The following is a 16,247-nucleotide window of genomic DNA, read 5'->3' on the forward strand; positions in this document are numbered from 1 at the left end:
AGGGGAGGGGAGGGGAGGGGAGGGGAGGGGAGGGGAGGGGAGGGGAGGGGAGGGGAGGGGAGGGGAGGAGAGGAGAGGAGAGGTTTTCCTTTTCGCTGCGATAATAAATCACCATCTGACACACCAGGACAATATAATACGGAGTCCAGTACAAATATCAGCTCATATTGTTTAAGAGGAAGCAAAAAGTCTGATTCCTGGTAAGAAATTGGCGAATCTCTTGCCTCTTTTACACGGCGACCATCTCCAGATAAAACGTCAAAGTCCCGTTGCGTTCTCATTTATTGACCCTTTACAGGAGAACGCACACTTTATGAAAACGCTATAATGTCGCTAGGTGGCGGTAACGGGCTGCCAAATAGACCAGTCACCCACATTACGTACAAGAAGAAGAGCCAGCTCCCCCTTCACGCAACCCTATCAAGGTTTTGCTTCCAGAACACAACGTGGTTGTGGCCGTCGCTCGTTGCTTGCTTTCTACTAAACGCATCGAGGTGACACATAGGACAGACAGCCCAGAGCATGCAGGCAGAGCGCGCCACGGGATGGTTATATATTTTATAATACATTAGGCTACATAAACGCTGCTGACGCCTATCGCAAGGCATTTTATTTACATCATGGTTTTACATTCACCATCGCTGATGAGCAGTGCTTTGTAGGCGCGGAGGGAGGCTTGTTCAGGAACTCCATTATATCATATATGGCTCTGCATCAATGTAATAAATATGCGCTGTGAGCCAACGTGAGCCATGATGTCATAAGTTTTGCGGATTTGCGGCATTCTCAAAGATTTCCACTCTGGAAGGAGGTTTCACTTTGTTGCGTTTTCACCTCCTGAAAACACCGTTCTCGTCTAAAGGGACACCAGCAAACGATACTTTATTTTGCCATTTTCTATGAACACCATTCTCGTGTAAAGACCACCTCTGTTTCACCATGAGCATGGGGTTCTATTCAGTAGTTTCCTCATGACAGGTTTTGCCATTTGCAGTTGTCATTTAACGACAATCACCTGCTAATTGACGACAATGACCTATTTCTTTACTAATGATACAGACTACTAACAGAGCTTTAAACTGGCTTTTTCTTTTTACTATTTGGCCACAATCTTAAGGTATTCAAAACTGTCATATAACAAGGTTTGTAGAATAATTTTCTTAATCATGCCAGATCCTTTGGGGGCAACAAGATTCACAGGGTTGTTATGACATACTTCCACACAAACATACAAAGGGCCAGTTACTTGAGCATGAGAACAGCACAGTGCGAGCAAAGGGGCTATGCTCCGTGGGACATCCTTGTGTGCAAAACAATGTCACCGATAACAGTGTCCTGAACAAAGTCCAGCATATTATGCGAACATAACCCATTCAATCCAAGGGTTAGGTTCACAGACTATGCTGGATGTTGTTCAGAAACATTGTGTTACCACACAAGTTAGTTACATTGTGTTGCACATACCAATATCCCTTGGAGCATATTAGCCCCTTTGCCGGTCAGGGCGAGCCCTTTGCAGCACCAAAAACAACACGCGGACAATGAAGAGAGAGCGACGGTGCATATAGAGCGTTACCGTCAGAGTAGGGCAGTGAGATGCGGTATTGTCCAGACATGAAGACCTCCCCCAGGTGGCTCAGTGTGATCTCTGTCCTTGGGTCCTCATCAATGACCAGGGAGACTGATTGGATGCAAGCCCCGTCTAGGTTCTGCAATCGAAAAAGAGATGGTTTGACCACAAAGTGACTGGCGGTTGTCATGAGGGGGGGGGGGGGGACGGACCTTCTTCAAAGTCCTCAAATAGCTCTACTTTAAAGTCTATGTGGGACGGATGGTCGGTTGGTCTGTCAGTGGGTGAAATGGGCAACGGATGGGGCATGATGATGGGGTGTCTCAACGCAGAGCCCGGGTCTCTTAAGTTAGAGCGAGTTACAGTAGTGTGTCGGGGAAGTGAGCGGAGTGACAGTAAGCGATCTGGCCACAATGAATCGTCTCTTTCATGAGCGCCACAGCACAGCGGCCAAGACTTCGAGTCCATCTACCACTCCTGCACCCACACACTCCGCCACGCTACCCCTACCCTTCCCATCGCTAACTTCCTAAAGTGATTCCTCAACACAGACACCATCCATCCCCCCCGGTGACACCCCCTCCCCGCCATCCTCTCTTCACCTCTACAACTACAAAGCCATTTCGAGCCTGTGTCTCTCAGGAGCAAGATAAGGTAGTCTTGTCAGTTTTGGCTGTTCAGATATGGCACAGCTAGGGGCCCATCTGCTCTGATGCGTGTGACATCGTAAACAGGGGGGGGGGGCTGCCCATGCATTGAGTTGGCTTGTCAGCGGCTCAAAGGCTGCTGGGAAACTGGAGGCTCAGAGGAAAACCAACGCTGTGTTTTCATGGCTTTTCATGTTGTATCCGTCTGTCAGAGTTTGACGGGGGAATTTCCAGGAGGATTCCATCATCACTCATCTCAGGAATCAAGAGGGTTTATTTGTCATCACTCATACTAGGTACAAGCAGCGAAATGCTTGTGTGAGAAGTTACAAAACTTCAAAACGTTAATTGTCAGTTAGGGTTATTATAATAAATAACTGAAAATCATCTGACAGTGTAGTGACATATACATAATAGATATATCTGTGGTACAAAGAGTGGTACAAAGCTGCTGTAATACAAAGAATGGTACTTTGTACCACTCTTGTATCACAGCAGCTGTATCACTGCTATCATTGGACTCATTGGACTACTTCTCTGGGTACAAAGTTTGACTTCATTCTTCCAAATACATTTAACGAACACATTTGACATTCTCTCAAATTAACATGTTTCACAGTAGAATAAGAGTACCTATACTTCTTTGAAGTGACTCTAATGAATGAAAATGTAGAGCAGTCGTCGTCTTGTTGATTTGGCATAACTAAGCTTCTAAATAGTGCTTTTACACGGTAAAGACTCTCAAGTGTCAATTTAACTGAATAACATTCAGACTCACGGGGCCACATGGGGCATTCTGGATGGTGACCGTGAACCTCCCTGAGTTGCGACTCTTGGCCAGGACATATTGACACGTTGCTGGGAAGGAGTAACTCCGACCGTCAAACGAATGGAAATGCATATCTCCAGTTACAGAACACTCTCCTGTGGAAAGAACAAACAATGCAAATGTGATCAAAGGTCAACCAGTAAACCAGTGATTATTTTTTGTATTAGGCCACGGAACCCCAATTGATAGTAACCACTGTGTTACCCCTGGTTCCCCAAGCTTCACTGTAACCCTTAAACGTAGGTAATGGCAGTCCAGCTTCCCAGCATGCACCTGTAAACCAACATGAATTGCACTGGATGGACATGCGTCACGTGATCAGGCGTAGCCAATCGGACAAAGGAATTTGTGGCGTGATGCTAGGTGGTAATATTGCCGAGAAAGAAAAAGTAAATATGCAAGCACATTGAAGGTGGTGAAAGAAGCTTACAGTGATGCCAGAGCACAGATCAATTTAAGTCGACCTATTTTAATTTGTATTGTTATTTATTTTTTCGTATTTTGATCTTTAGTACATACTGTATCTGTACTTGTATCTTTATTAATATCAGTTGTATCCTTCTCACTCTCTGCCTGCCTGCCTATCCATTTCTACACTCTCAGAGTTAAATTAACACAGTATGATTTTTACAGCGTATCTGGCAAAACAAATTATAAATCATTTAATCTTCTTTGTATCTGTTCTTCATTTAGATAAAAAATTAAAGGACCACTTCACCACTTTTCAACCTATCTTCATATAATAGGTCCTCACTAATAATCATGAAGAAATGGCGCAATTTATTTCTACTCGGTCTGTGTCTCATAGGCGGGCTGTGGGAAGTTCAGAAAACCATCTTCCAGTGACAACATCTATGGGGAATACAAGCTAATAGAAACGGCAGGCTTTCTAGTCCTGAAAAGTTGCAATGCGAAAATAGAAGCCATCGTTCTCAAAAATATATAAACATATAAACAATTTTGTAAAAAATCTTGTTTAAAAAAAATCTGCCTAATGATGATGTCACTGGAAGACGGTTTCAAAACTGCCCACAGCCCTCCCATGAGACATAGACTGAGTAGAAAAAAAATAATCGTTTTCATGATTATTAGTGAGGACCTATTACAGTATATGAAGATAGGTTGACAAGTGGTGAAGTGGTCCTTTAAGTTAGAAATGTGAGACGGCAAGAGTGTAAAACGGCACAAGGAGAGAGCAGCATCTGGATTTGTTCCCAGTAGCAACTGAGGGCGGCGTGGATCCAGAGGAAGTCTTAACCGCTCAGCCGTTGACACACACACTTACTGTATACCGTAAGTCATTAAGCCAATAACGGACTCTCTAGATTTTAATTGACATGGTCCTTGTGACTTGCACACTATACTTTACAACAAAATGTTGGAATGAGGCAGTGTATTTGGACTTCATTCACACAAACAAAAGCCATGTCATAAGTGTCATAATTGCGAACGCAGTGAGCACTTACTATGAGACCTAGCAGATCATGTCTGTGTGTCTGTGTGTGTGTGTGTGTGTGTGTGTGTGTGTCTGTCTGTCTGTCTGTCTGTCTGTCTGTCCCGCTATCCAAATATGGAGTGTGTTGCATCAGCAATCACTCAGCTCCATATATGGGCACAAAAGGGGCCAGGTCCACTCAGCTCCATATATGGGCACAAAAGGGGCCAGTGATTTGTTTGTTGTGGACCTGGCCCCTTTTGTGCCCATATATGGAGCTGAGTGATAATTCGTAATTTATTCTAATTGTTATTGCAATTTACGATCTGCGTTCGCTTCCCGCGTTCGCGCGTCTTACTCGTCATACATGCGGTATTGATCAACCCTTCAAACATTTGTACACTCTCGGAGTTACAGAGCCGTAATCGACCATTTGCTTCTTAACTATCAATCATTTAGCTAGGCTAGGGACCCCCTGAAACCCCTTCAAGGATCCCTAGGGGGTCTGTGGGAGCTCTGGTGACACTCACATGCAGTCACCAGACGCTTCTTCTCAACTGAGAGTGAGGAGTTTCATAGAGATTAACGCTGCTGAAATTCTATCACCAGTTCTCAACACATAAATGTATTATGATTATGATTATTATTATAACATGAATGATTGACAATGACATGTTAGTTGTCCAAATATATTGCCTCATTCCAAAATGTGTTGCAAAGGTCCAGAAAAAAATGTGACTGCATGCAAGCATTTAGAAAATAATCTATTTAAGCAATAGAATGTTTGGCCATAGAACGCAAATGAAGTGAAGCAATGATAAAAGCACACTGAGGCAGTGCACTGTGCAGCAGTATGCAATGACACACATATAAGCACTAATAATACTGACAAATTAGAATGATTTCAGAGGCCTCATTACACATTCAGGGTTAAATAAACTCCCATGAGTAAAGGACCTCACCCCACAATGTTTCATTGGTAAATATTACCATTAAGCGTCCAGTGTCACATGCTGTGATTTGACGCCGGTGACACAGAACTTCAGTGTTCATTTATCCATTTGAATAGAATAGAATAGAATAGAACTCTGAGAAAGTACAAATTAAACCAAATGAACCCCGCAAGTCAATTCGGTATAGCATTCGTTCATTCTCAGAGTTAAATTAACACTGGGCATTTGAGTGTGTGTACACGCGAAAGCTCCACACAAGGCATTACTCTTAATGTCACACTGTTGATGGAAGAGAACGCACCTGGACAACTGTGTTCGGTGCAGTTCCAGAGTCCCCCGGCGCATGTGCTGCAGGAAGAGAAAGCAGAGACGTCCACCAGGTGGATCAAGGAATATGAAATCCTGCACTAATCACACATAGGACCTGGACCTCATGGAAGACCGGAATAAAAACCCAGCTGTGTCTGAGATTAAAAAGAGCATGTCATGGTCACCCTGCAGCTGTTACTCTACCGCTAGTTGTTAGCATAAATCCCAGTAGTAAGAGAAATCTATGAAAATCTGGGAAATCGTTACCAAGACATTTCTTCACCAATGTGTTTCTAAATGTGTCTAATAACATGTACTAAAAGTTTGAAATTCAACTCCTGTGGGAAATTGAGTTATTGGCATAATATCCTATATAAGGCCAAAAAGTCCAAATTTCATCATTCTTTAAGTAGCATGTGACATATGAAACTAGGGGTTTTACATTATTCTGAATCCATTCCAAGCATTAGTTTTGCACAAAAAACACTCCTTGGGCTAAATTAGGCCATATCCACTTGACCAAATTTTGTTGTTTGTGCAAAACTAATGCTTGGAATGGATTCAGAATCATGAAAACCCCCTAGTTTCATATGTCACATGCTACTGAAAGAATGATGAAATTTGGACTTTTTTTCTTTATATAGGATGTTATGGGTATGGTCACATATTATGCTATAATAACTAAATTTCCCACAGGAGTTGAATTTCAAACTTTTAGTACATGTTATTAGACACCTTTAGAAACACATTGGTGAAGAAATTTCTTGGTAACAATTTAGTTCCCAGATTGGTCAAATACCTGATAAAATGCCCTTACTACAGTTCCCAGTGCCAGCACATACGCGTTCACTTTAGAAGACGCAGTTTTGCCCCCCCCACACACACACTCGCTATACACACACTTGAGTATCATTGGAACAAGCACACACTGTTTACCTTTCGTCACTGGGAGCTGCCCAGTGCAGCCCCAGTCTTCTACAGTGGGGCCACCGGGAGCTGCCCAGTGCAGCCCCAGTCTTCTACAGTGGGGCCACTGGGAGCTGCCCAGTGCAGCCCCAGTCTTCTACAGTGGGGCCACTGGGAGCTGCCCAGTGCAGCCCCAGTCTTCTACAGTGGGGCCACTGGGAGCTGAGGGCTGAGGATCAAGTGACTTGCTAAAGGACAACTTGATAGTAGTTATTGAGGGATGGAAGAGTGTTTCTCATATAAACTAGGGCTCCATCTTGCGCCACCCTTATCACTAAACTTATTTGCCATTTTTTTACTATTTTGAAAATCATTTTAAAATAGTTCAACTAGCCGATCTTTAAAATAGTGAAAAAGTTTAGGGATGAGGGTTAAGGGTGGCGCAAGATATAGCCCTATGTCCATATTCAGGATTTTCAAAAACCCATATTTCTCACCTCTATATCCTATTGATACTGACTGTATTATGGCTATAAACAAATTTTATTATTTTATTTCATTTATTTATTTGTTTATTTGTTTATTTGTTTGTTTGTTTATTCATTCATTAATTCATTCATTTTCTGGGAATAATGTTTTCTTCTGTATGTACAGTATCAGTAGTATTAAAGTAGTAAGTAAGTAGTAATAGTATTATACATTATCTGATAATGCCGCTCGATCACGGAAGCAGTGAAAAACTTTAACCTTTTGTACACAAACGTATAAGCTTGTTGTGCCATTTAATTAAATGTATTTTATTTTGTTGTGTGATTAGGTGTGTTGCTATAAATGTCTAATTGTGAAGTGTAAATGAGATTATACCCTCTGTTCAAGGTTCAAGGTTCAAGGTTGTCTTTATTTCGTCTCCCTTGGGAGAAATTTGTCTTGGAGACAGGACCACAGCTGCATACATATAATCACATAGACAGAGACATTACAACAAAACAAAACAAATATACCCCTGGTGCGTACACCCCATTAAGGTACCAACGGGGGTGTACGCACCAGGGGTGTATTTGTTTTGTTTTGTTGTAATGTCTGATAAAGCTAGATGTTCAAGTTGAAATTCGTCTCTTTGTGTTTCTCTCTCTCTCTCTCTCTCTCTCTCTCTCTCTCTCTCTGTCTTCTATAGTCTGACGAGGTCATTCTTCTAGTCAGCACAGTGGGCCATATCTAACATCCCATACATACAGTAAGTATACAGTGACAGTTGAAACGACACTCACCAGTCGTTGCACTCCTCCTGTATAGACTGTCCAGTGGGGTAGAGCATGCCATGGTACTCACATGGACAGTCTGACGGAACCACGCAGCTCCCCTCCTCATAGATCAGCCCTGGGGAGAGGAGGAAGGACGACAGCACAAAGGTTACTCAGACAACATTAGGAACAACAACTGATGAAAGCTCAGACACGACGATGTGACATATAGGGACACTGTGGAGGAACACAGCGGAGCTCAGGGGTATAGAGCGGCGGTGGCTCAGGGGTATAGAGTGGCCGGATGGTATAACCGCACGGTTGCCAGTTCGAACCCGGGGGCTCCTCCAGAGTTAGTGTCAAAGTGTCCTTGAGCAAGACACTGAACCCCTAATTGCTCCCGATGTGCAGGTTGGTGCCTTGCATGGTTTCCGGCCGCCATCGGTGTGTGAATGTGTGTGTGAATGGGTGAATGTAATGCACAATGTAAAGCGCCTTGGATAAAGGTGCTATATAAATGCACCATTTAGCAATACACCTATAGCATGCGAGTGAGTGGAGTTGGGCACACCGACAATGAGAGCTAGTAAAGTACTGCATAAAGTGTATGTCTGCGTTTGTAAATGTCAAGCTATTACTATTGTGTACAACCACATGTTAGAGTAAGAGGTTGTAGCAGTGGTAAGAGGAAGGACTGCAGGCGGACGGTCGCAGACCCGTGGATTCATGACGAGGAAACCCCCGTGCAGCTGGGCTTTACACTTCCGCATGCTGAATCGGCGAAAAAAGGCCGAAATAGACGGTCCTTTCCGGGTGCTTCAAAACGCCACTGAGCAACTTCCAGTGACATGAATAGCGGAGGGGGGGCGGAGTCTCTATCCTTTTAATACTCTACGGTCCCGACTGTAGAGTTTGGGAAGCAGGGCATCGATTGGACGACTCACCCTCGGGGCAGTAACATCCATCCAAACACAGCAGTTTGCTGTCGATGCACAGGCGCTCCCTGCTGCAGGTGGCCGGGCAGCAGCTGATGCACTCTCTGTACTGGAGCTCCGGAGGACACTGCTTTGCTGATCACAGCAAGACAGACGGAATTAGGACATTATATTAAAACATCTATCATTTCATTATCTATTAGTATATAATAGTATTCTTATGTATATATAACAGTATTTAAAATAAGTAAATACCATGATAAAACCTTAATAAAAAAATGTGAATACATTTATTTGAGTTAGTGATGATCTTGCTTTTAGGTATAGTCTGAGGGAGCACATTACATCTCCTCCCCCCAAAACAGGGGCCTTCCCGAATCCTCCATAGTAGATAAAAGTATAGGTGTAAAACGACAGGTGGTATAGCTAGGGTGGTGGAAGGTGAGTACTGACTACTGAGCAGCGATTACTAGAAGTGTATAGCATGACAGCAGCATGACTATGCAGCAAAGAAGCAAATGACCAATGGAAACTTTCCCCGTTTAAATGGGATTCTCTATTAGTGAAGAGTGTAATAGAAGCGTGGAGCTGAGGCTGACCAATGGTCGGCCACTACCAGCAACTGAAAAGAGCATGTCCTGACTGAAGTTGCTCTGCACATTTAGTGCGCAACACTCGTTTAAGTCAGAGTAGAAATGGACCAGTAAAGGCCTATTCATAGTCTGGATTTTCGGTGGTGAGGTGACCACCGCTCCGGTGGTGAGGTGACCACCGCTCCGGTGGTGAGCTGACCACCGGAGCTGAAATAATGTTGAGCGGTGGTGAGTAAAAACAGAGAGAAGGGCTGGAGCGGTGGCGGTGGTTTGCTCTTCAACCCCGGCTCGTGACGTCATGTTGTAGTTCGGTGGTCACCTAACCACCCAAAATCCAGACTATGTATGAGCCTTGAGGCTCCACATACTCTCAGAGTTGAGTTAATACTGAGTATTTCACTTAGCAATCACTTTGTATTGTATAGGTCATTTACAATCACACAGGTGAAGGGTGTGAAGTTGTATAAGTGTTCAAATAGATATAGTTAGTAACCATGGATAAACAATAGAAAATAAAAAAACGAGAGGGAGGAAAGAGAGTAGAATGTACCACACTGAGGTATGTGCTGCCTCCAGGAGTGCAGAGGGTGATCAGCGTGGGCGCAGGCGCGGGCATATTCAGTGAACACCTGGCATACCGCATCACCGTTGGGACCCGACCTTCAACAGAGGGGGGAAACAAGAGGGCTACTCATTTAGTCGAGCCTGTTTAAACCGTTCAGGGCGGGAACCCCTTTTGGTGTTTTAAAGCTATTATGCTATATTGAAAAATAGCAGATCTACATAGCTCATAGCGCGGCACAGAGTGCCGCGCTATGAGCTTGTAGATCTGCTATTTTTGAAAAAATCTTTGTATGTATATTCTTCTAGAGCAAACGTTTTTAACTCAAATCTTTGCCTGGAACAACTTATTTTCAGATGGGGGTCGGCGGCCAAATACATTATAATTCTAGGGGTTCTTGACATGAAAAAGGTTGAGCACCGCTGACATAGAAACATGAGGTTTTTCAGAAAGCTGTCATGATTTAGATTAGACATTTTGTAGAATCTGGTCTCAGGTCGAAATGGGTTAAGAAAGACATACCTGGAGCCACTGGTATACAGTGGTACACTACAATGGAGACTAAACTAAAATGTAAGCCCTCGTCCCAATAAACTTGACAACCTTCACAAGTTATGGTATAATAATCATTTAAACCTTTACATTTCATCGTGCAAATTAACATAATCTTATGAAATAGGACACATGACGTGAATCTTACTGGCAGAGGTCGTTGGAGCAGCTGGCCATGTAGGACAGGGGACTGACATAGTCATGGCAACTTCTGAAAGGCTCTTCCATCAGCATGGCACAAACCTCCTCCACCTTCTGCAACATTACATACAACAGTATTTAACATTACATACAACAGTATTTCAGTATTTAACATTACATACAACAGTATATAACATTACATACAACAGTATTTAACATTACATACAACAGTATTTAACATTACATACAACAGTATTTAACATTACATACAACAGTATATAACATTACATACAACAGTATTTAACATTACATACAACAGTATATAACATTACATACAACAGTATATAACATTACATACAACAGTATTTAACATTACATACAACAGTATAACATTACATACAACAGTATATAACATTACATACAACAGTATATAACATTACAACAGTATATAACATTACATACAACAGTATTTAACATTACATACAACAGTATTTAACATTACATACAACAGTATTTAACATTACATACAACAGTATATAACATTACATACAACAGTATATAACATTACATATGTAATGTATATAACATTACATACAATAACACAAGTAAGACGCATGAACGCGGGAAGCGAACGCAGCTCGTAAATTGCAGACAGACATTATTACAATTCATGTGACGTTAATTGATACTTTTCTTCTGAAAATACACTTACAGTATTTCCTGCGAGATAGAAATATAGAATTTCTATAATAATAATAATAATATTATCTATCTAACTATTAATGCACTGTGTCTGTGTGTACGCGAGAACTGTTTCTCACCTCCCACCGACTTCAAATTCGACACTCGCATTCCACACCCCACACAGGGAGTGCCCGGTGTCGAGTCATTGATATAGCTATATCAATAGTACTGTTCCGGGACTCATCCAGGCGAGACATGAATCCATACATGGAGTGCCTTAAGGAAGCCTCACATGTGTACTTCTACATGTACATGAGCTTCCACATGTTACAAACAGGTGACTGGCACTGTGCCATCTAGGAAGCTAATGCAGTAGAAGCTTAAGTAGAATCCCCAGGGCATCCTTTTACAATTTTGTTCAAGGTCACATCCTTTTGGAGCAATGTCGATAATGCCTATTGGTCTATTTCAAAAACATTGTGAGAGGAGGACATGTTTCAACGGCTTAATTAAAAATGTCCAGCAATTTTGGGTGAGTGATGTTTGGGGAAATTGCCAAGGTTTTTGGCCAGGACTAGACTGAACTGTTGTCCTGTGTTATGTCAAATGTGTGTACCGGTATGTGTTGCATACAAGTGCGAACTGACAATAAAGTACTATTTCATATCATATCATATCATATCATATCATATCATATCATATCATATCATATCATATCATATCATATCATATCATATCGCCCCAGGATCATGCATGTATTTGGTGACTGATGGTGCCCCTATTGGGATATTGCAAAAAATAATTTCACACACATGGTTCAACAGTGTTATGAAGCGTGTGTGTGTGTGTGTGTGTGTGTGTGTGTGTGTGTGTGCGCGCGTGCGTGCGTGTGTGCGTTTAAAGACTAAATTACCAGCAAAACGTGTGCATCTAGCTCAGCACAAGGTGAAGGAAATCCAGTAGGAACTGTGGGACACCTGGCCTGGTGAGGCTCCGCCTCCAACCAGCTGTTCCCAAACATGGCAATGTCCTGGGTCAGTACACCTGGGGAGGGGGGGGCAGCATTTAGGTCAGTACAAGCTAAACAACACCAGTGGATGTCATATGTTCACTTAAACATGACAAAAGACTTTAAAATGTTTTGTTGTCACAATACTAACCTAACAGTGGATCCCAGGGTTGCTTCTTTTTAGAAACAAACCCTGGGGAATGTTTTGTTGTCACAATACTAACCTAACAGTGGATCCCAGGGTTGCTTCTTTTAGAAACAACAAACCCTGGGGAATCCTTAATTGACAAGTGGATAGAATGGGGCTGTATGCGTTATGTGACAGTATGTGTCGTCCCATGGGGGCGGGATGGGTGAGGCGGCGGAGTGCATCAACAACTCAATGAAACAAAACATGGTGGCAGCAGCAAGTAAGCCACTAAAGCTGTTTTGAAGTGTGTCAGGTATAGATGGATGTATAGTCTTTAAATGAGTCTATTTTGTGCAGTGCACATACTTGCTTTCAATTCATGAATGTATCTTCTATATGTTTTCTGCAATAGCAGTTCAATCTAATTGGGATGTGAGCAAAATACGGCTCTTCACAACTCATGGTGCTTGTCACATTTAAAACAACATGATCCGGAGTGGTCACTGCCATCAGCATCATAATTATGCACTGGCAAAACTCATTCAGGCGTTTAGACGCGAGGAACTGTCCATGGTCCTGGAATGGTCCCGCATGCACTCACTCTGCTAGCACACAATTTGTTTAGGTGAAGTGATTGTCTAGTAATTTTTGAGTGGTGCAACCACTCCCTTACGGAGCTATGTGTGTGTGTGGGTGGGTGGGTGGCTGACTGGGTGCGTCTGAGCATGATGTCGGGTGTGCCAGTACAGTACAGTACCCCCAGTTTTTTGCCATTGTGAGGATGATGAGCAGTCTGTCTAACATTCACTTCACAAAAATCTTCTTTAAACCAGCAGCACCTGATTTAATGAGTTAAATCACTTGTTTTCATGGTCATCTAACTTGGGTCAAGAAACATCTTGACATAGCTAAGCTTTATTGTGATTTAAACGTGATTTTAAGACTGCATGGATTCTTGCAATGCACATAGAATGATCCTCAGTGCTGGCTTGGAGAGTGAAATAGGTAAATTCTTACGCTTCAAATAAGACATGCTTTTACACTCAGTATACCGTATCTCGAGGGGGTTCATGGGTGACAACACTGAGAAGCAAGTGTACCATAGCTGGTCTTGAGGTCATCTTGGACATCTGCGTTGAAGTTGCCACAGAGGCCACATGTCCTGCCCACAAACTCTGGGTTGAGCTTGATGTAGACGGAGCCACTGTGTCCGTCCCATGCCAGAGTGAAGCCTTGCCGCTGGGTCACCAGGACGTAGTGCGAGATCCTCTCCAACTCCAGGTCATGGATATGAGCAGGCAACTGGAGACTAAACAAGTCAAAGTGGATTTATTTAGCTTTCTGTTCGGGGGTTTGGCAAGGAGAATAGTTGCACCGAAAAACGTTCATTGCCATGAACTAAATGAATTAAACATATAAAACAAATGCATAAACTGCAGCAGAAATACATCTATGGCCATTCTGACAGGTAGCAAACCATAATTTTCAAGGTATTTTTATCCAGCTATTAGTGTCGATTTTCGTCTTACACAAACATTAAATTCCAATTGACAATGAATGGAGAATTTACGTCATTATGTGTCTGAGCACGACACTAGAGCGTTGACTCCCATTGTAATAATGGAATGAGGAAGTGCTCATTCAATCTCAATGGGATAGTTCCAATGTTTGGAACTATAGCCCATAGGCACTCGCTTTGCGGCGAGATCAAAGCGTGTCGCCACTCTCTTACTATTCCACTCGGGTCATGACGATTTACGCTGATAAGAGCGCCCCTCACTTCACACAGGTGTGATTTTTTCCCCTCTATTACCAAAGCATGTGCAATGGTAAAAGTCAAGTTGCCATTGAGAGTTACCTTTGTCCCTTAAAGCTGACGTCGGTTCCGTTCAACCGGACTTCCCCATCCCAACTGAGAAAGAGACTGACGGATCGAATGCAGGTGTAGGGGAAGGAGTGGCAGTCTGGGTCGTTGTGAAGCTGTACATGCAAAGACACAAGCTCATAAAATTGTACATGAAAGACATAGCAATGATATATTAATAAAACACTTTTTTTTTCAACAAACACAATTATAATGCATGTCCAGCAACAGCAACAACAACAACAACAACATCAACAACAACAATAACAATAACAATAACAACAACATCAATAACAACAACAACAACAACAACAATAACAATAATAATAATAATAATAATAATAGCAACCCCATTAAAGTCCGAATTAATTATCGTTAGTGTTCCATATAGTTCGTTTTCCCATGGAGAGGTAGCCTATCTCCTGTCCATTTGGGGGAACAAAGTCAAGGTTTGTTGTGGATGTTCTCAAGGCCTTGTGGATAATTGCAGTATTTAATGGTAATTGACCCTAATAACCAGATAGCTTTCACTAATCTTCAGAACAAATCTCCTCCTGAGGCGAAAACTAGACTTCAGAGAAGATGGCAAGAGGCAAGTATTTTGGGGGAAAGGTTATTATGAGTGTCTGCACTAGTTTCTTCACTTTGTATGAGCACTTGGTATCTCCATCTGTATGTATGACACTGATAGGCAAAGAGTAATACTGTATTTATGATGTGCTCATTGTATTGACCTATTGTTATTATTATGTGTGAGTGAGCGTTTGTGCTGTCTCTCTGCTGGTTTACACAAGGCATATTCCACTACACTACACTACCTAGATTATGTTTAGCAACAATTATGTGATTCTTATGCTGAAACCCAGTTGGTCAAATAAATGTTTGGTCAACAGCATCCTCCTGAGCAACTTCATTTTAGAGCTTGGATTGGATGGATGGCCACTAAAAATATCCTGTGGATTTGGGGATTCACGTTGGAATGTCGTGGCTCCAATGAGGCCCATCTATGAATGAAATCAGTCCACATTTGGGCACGGTTATAATTGACCTGAGCCTACTGGCAGTGTGCATATAAAATTTGGAACTGATCAGTCCAGAGGTTTGCAAGATTAGCACGCACACGCGCACGCACACGCACACGCACACGCACACACACACACACACACACACACACACACACACACACACACACACACACACACACACACACACACACACTCACACTCACACTCACACTCTGAAAAGCGTCCACCTCCCGTTAGATTTAGGTGTGCTGCCCCGTGGGAGGTTAGGTTTAGGGTGAGGTTTTGAGATAGGTTGTAGTTGTAGGACTAATGACTGGTCTAACCAATGACTAGTCTAAACCAAGTACTGCACCCCTCCTTTATGGGAGGTGGACGCTTTTCAGACAGGGCATTAGCCCGACATTCATTCACATGTCGGACTAGCGGCTGCAGTACTTAGTTTAGACAGTATTTGTTTTAGACTAGTCATTGGTTAGACCAGTCATTAGTCCTACAACTACAATCTATCTCAAACCCCCACCCTAAACCTAACCTCCCACGGGGCAGCACACCTAAACCTAACCTTAACCCATGTCTAACCAATGACTAGTCTAAACTAAGTATGCACCCCGGACTAGCGGCTGCTCCCGTGCTTGCGGTTATGGTTAGGTCAAGAGATGAGGTGGGTTGTCATTTGTCGGACCAATGACTTGTCTGAACTACGTACAAGTCCCCATAGCTACTCAAGTCCCTTAGTCCGACATGCGGATGAAAAAAGGGGAAACAGAGTTTCAAAGCGAGGCATTGGTCCGACTGGATTAAGGTTGGTGAGGGGTGCGTTAAAACGACCAGATTAAGGTTGGTGAGGGGTGCGTTAAAACGA

The 16,247-nt window shown here is 42.7% G+C and overlaps 1 protein-coding gene across 1 annotated transcript in view; it reads right to left on the bottom strand.

Moving 5' to 3' along the window:
* Positions 1 to 16,247, bottom strand: part of otog (otogelin) — a gene marked incomplete at both ends in the record, with an annotated part of 83,151 nt that overhangs the window by 57,987 nt on the left and 8,917 nt on the right. Inside the window, 10 exons of the mRNA XM_080771734.1 lie at positions 1,577 to 1,709; positions 2,996 to 3,141; positions 5,736 to 5,782; positions 7,918 to 8,026; positions 8,835 to 8,960; positions 9,969 to 10,078; positions 10,681 to 10,787; positions 12,271 to 12,401; positions 13,597 to 13,805; positions 14,355 to 14,476. Coding sequence (XP_080627860.1) covers positions 1,577 to 1,709; positions 2,996 to 3,141; positions 5,736 to 5,782; positions 7,918 to 8,026; positions 8,835 to 8,960; positions 9,969 to 10,078; positions 10,681 to 10,787; positions 12,271 to 12,401; positions 13,597 to 13,805; positions 14,355 to 14,476 — 1,240 coding nt within the window. The remainder of the gene's footprint in view (positions 1 to 1,576; positions 1,710 to 2,995; positions 3,142 to 5,735; positions 5,783 to 7,917; positions 8,027 to 8,834; positions 8,961 to 9,968; positions 10,079 to 10,680; positions 10,788 to 12,270; positions 12,402 to 13,596; positions 13,806 to 14,354; positions 14,477 to 16,247) is intronic.

This window comes from Protomyctophum bolini, assembly GCF_963924005.1.
Source record: "Protomyctophum bolini genome assembly, chromosome: 1".
NCBI classification, from domain to species: domain Eukaryota; kingdom Metazoa; phylum Chordata; class Actinopteri; order Myctophiformes; family Myctophidae; genus Protomyctophum; species Protomyctophum bolini.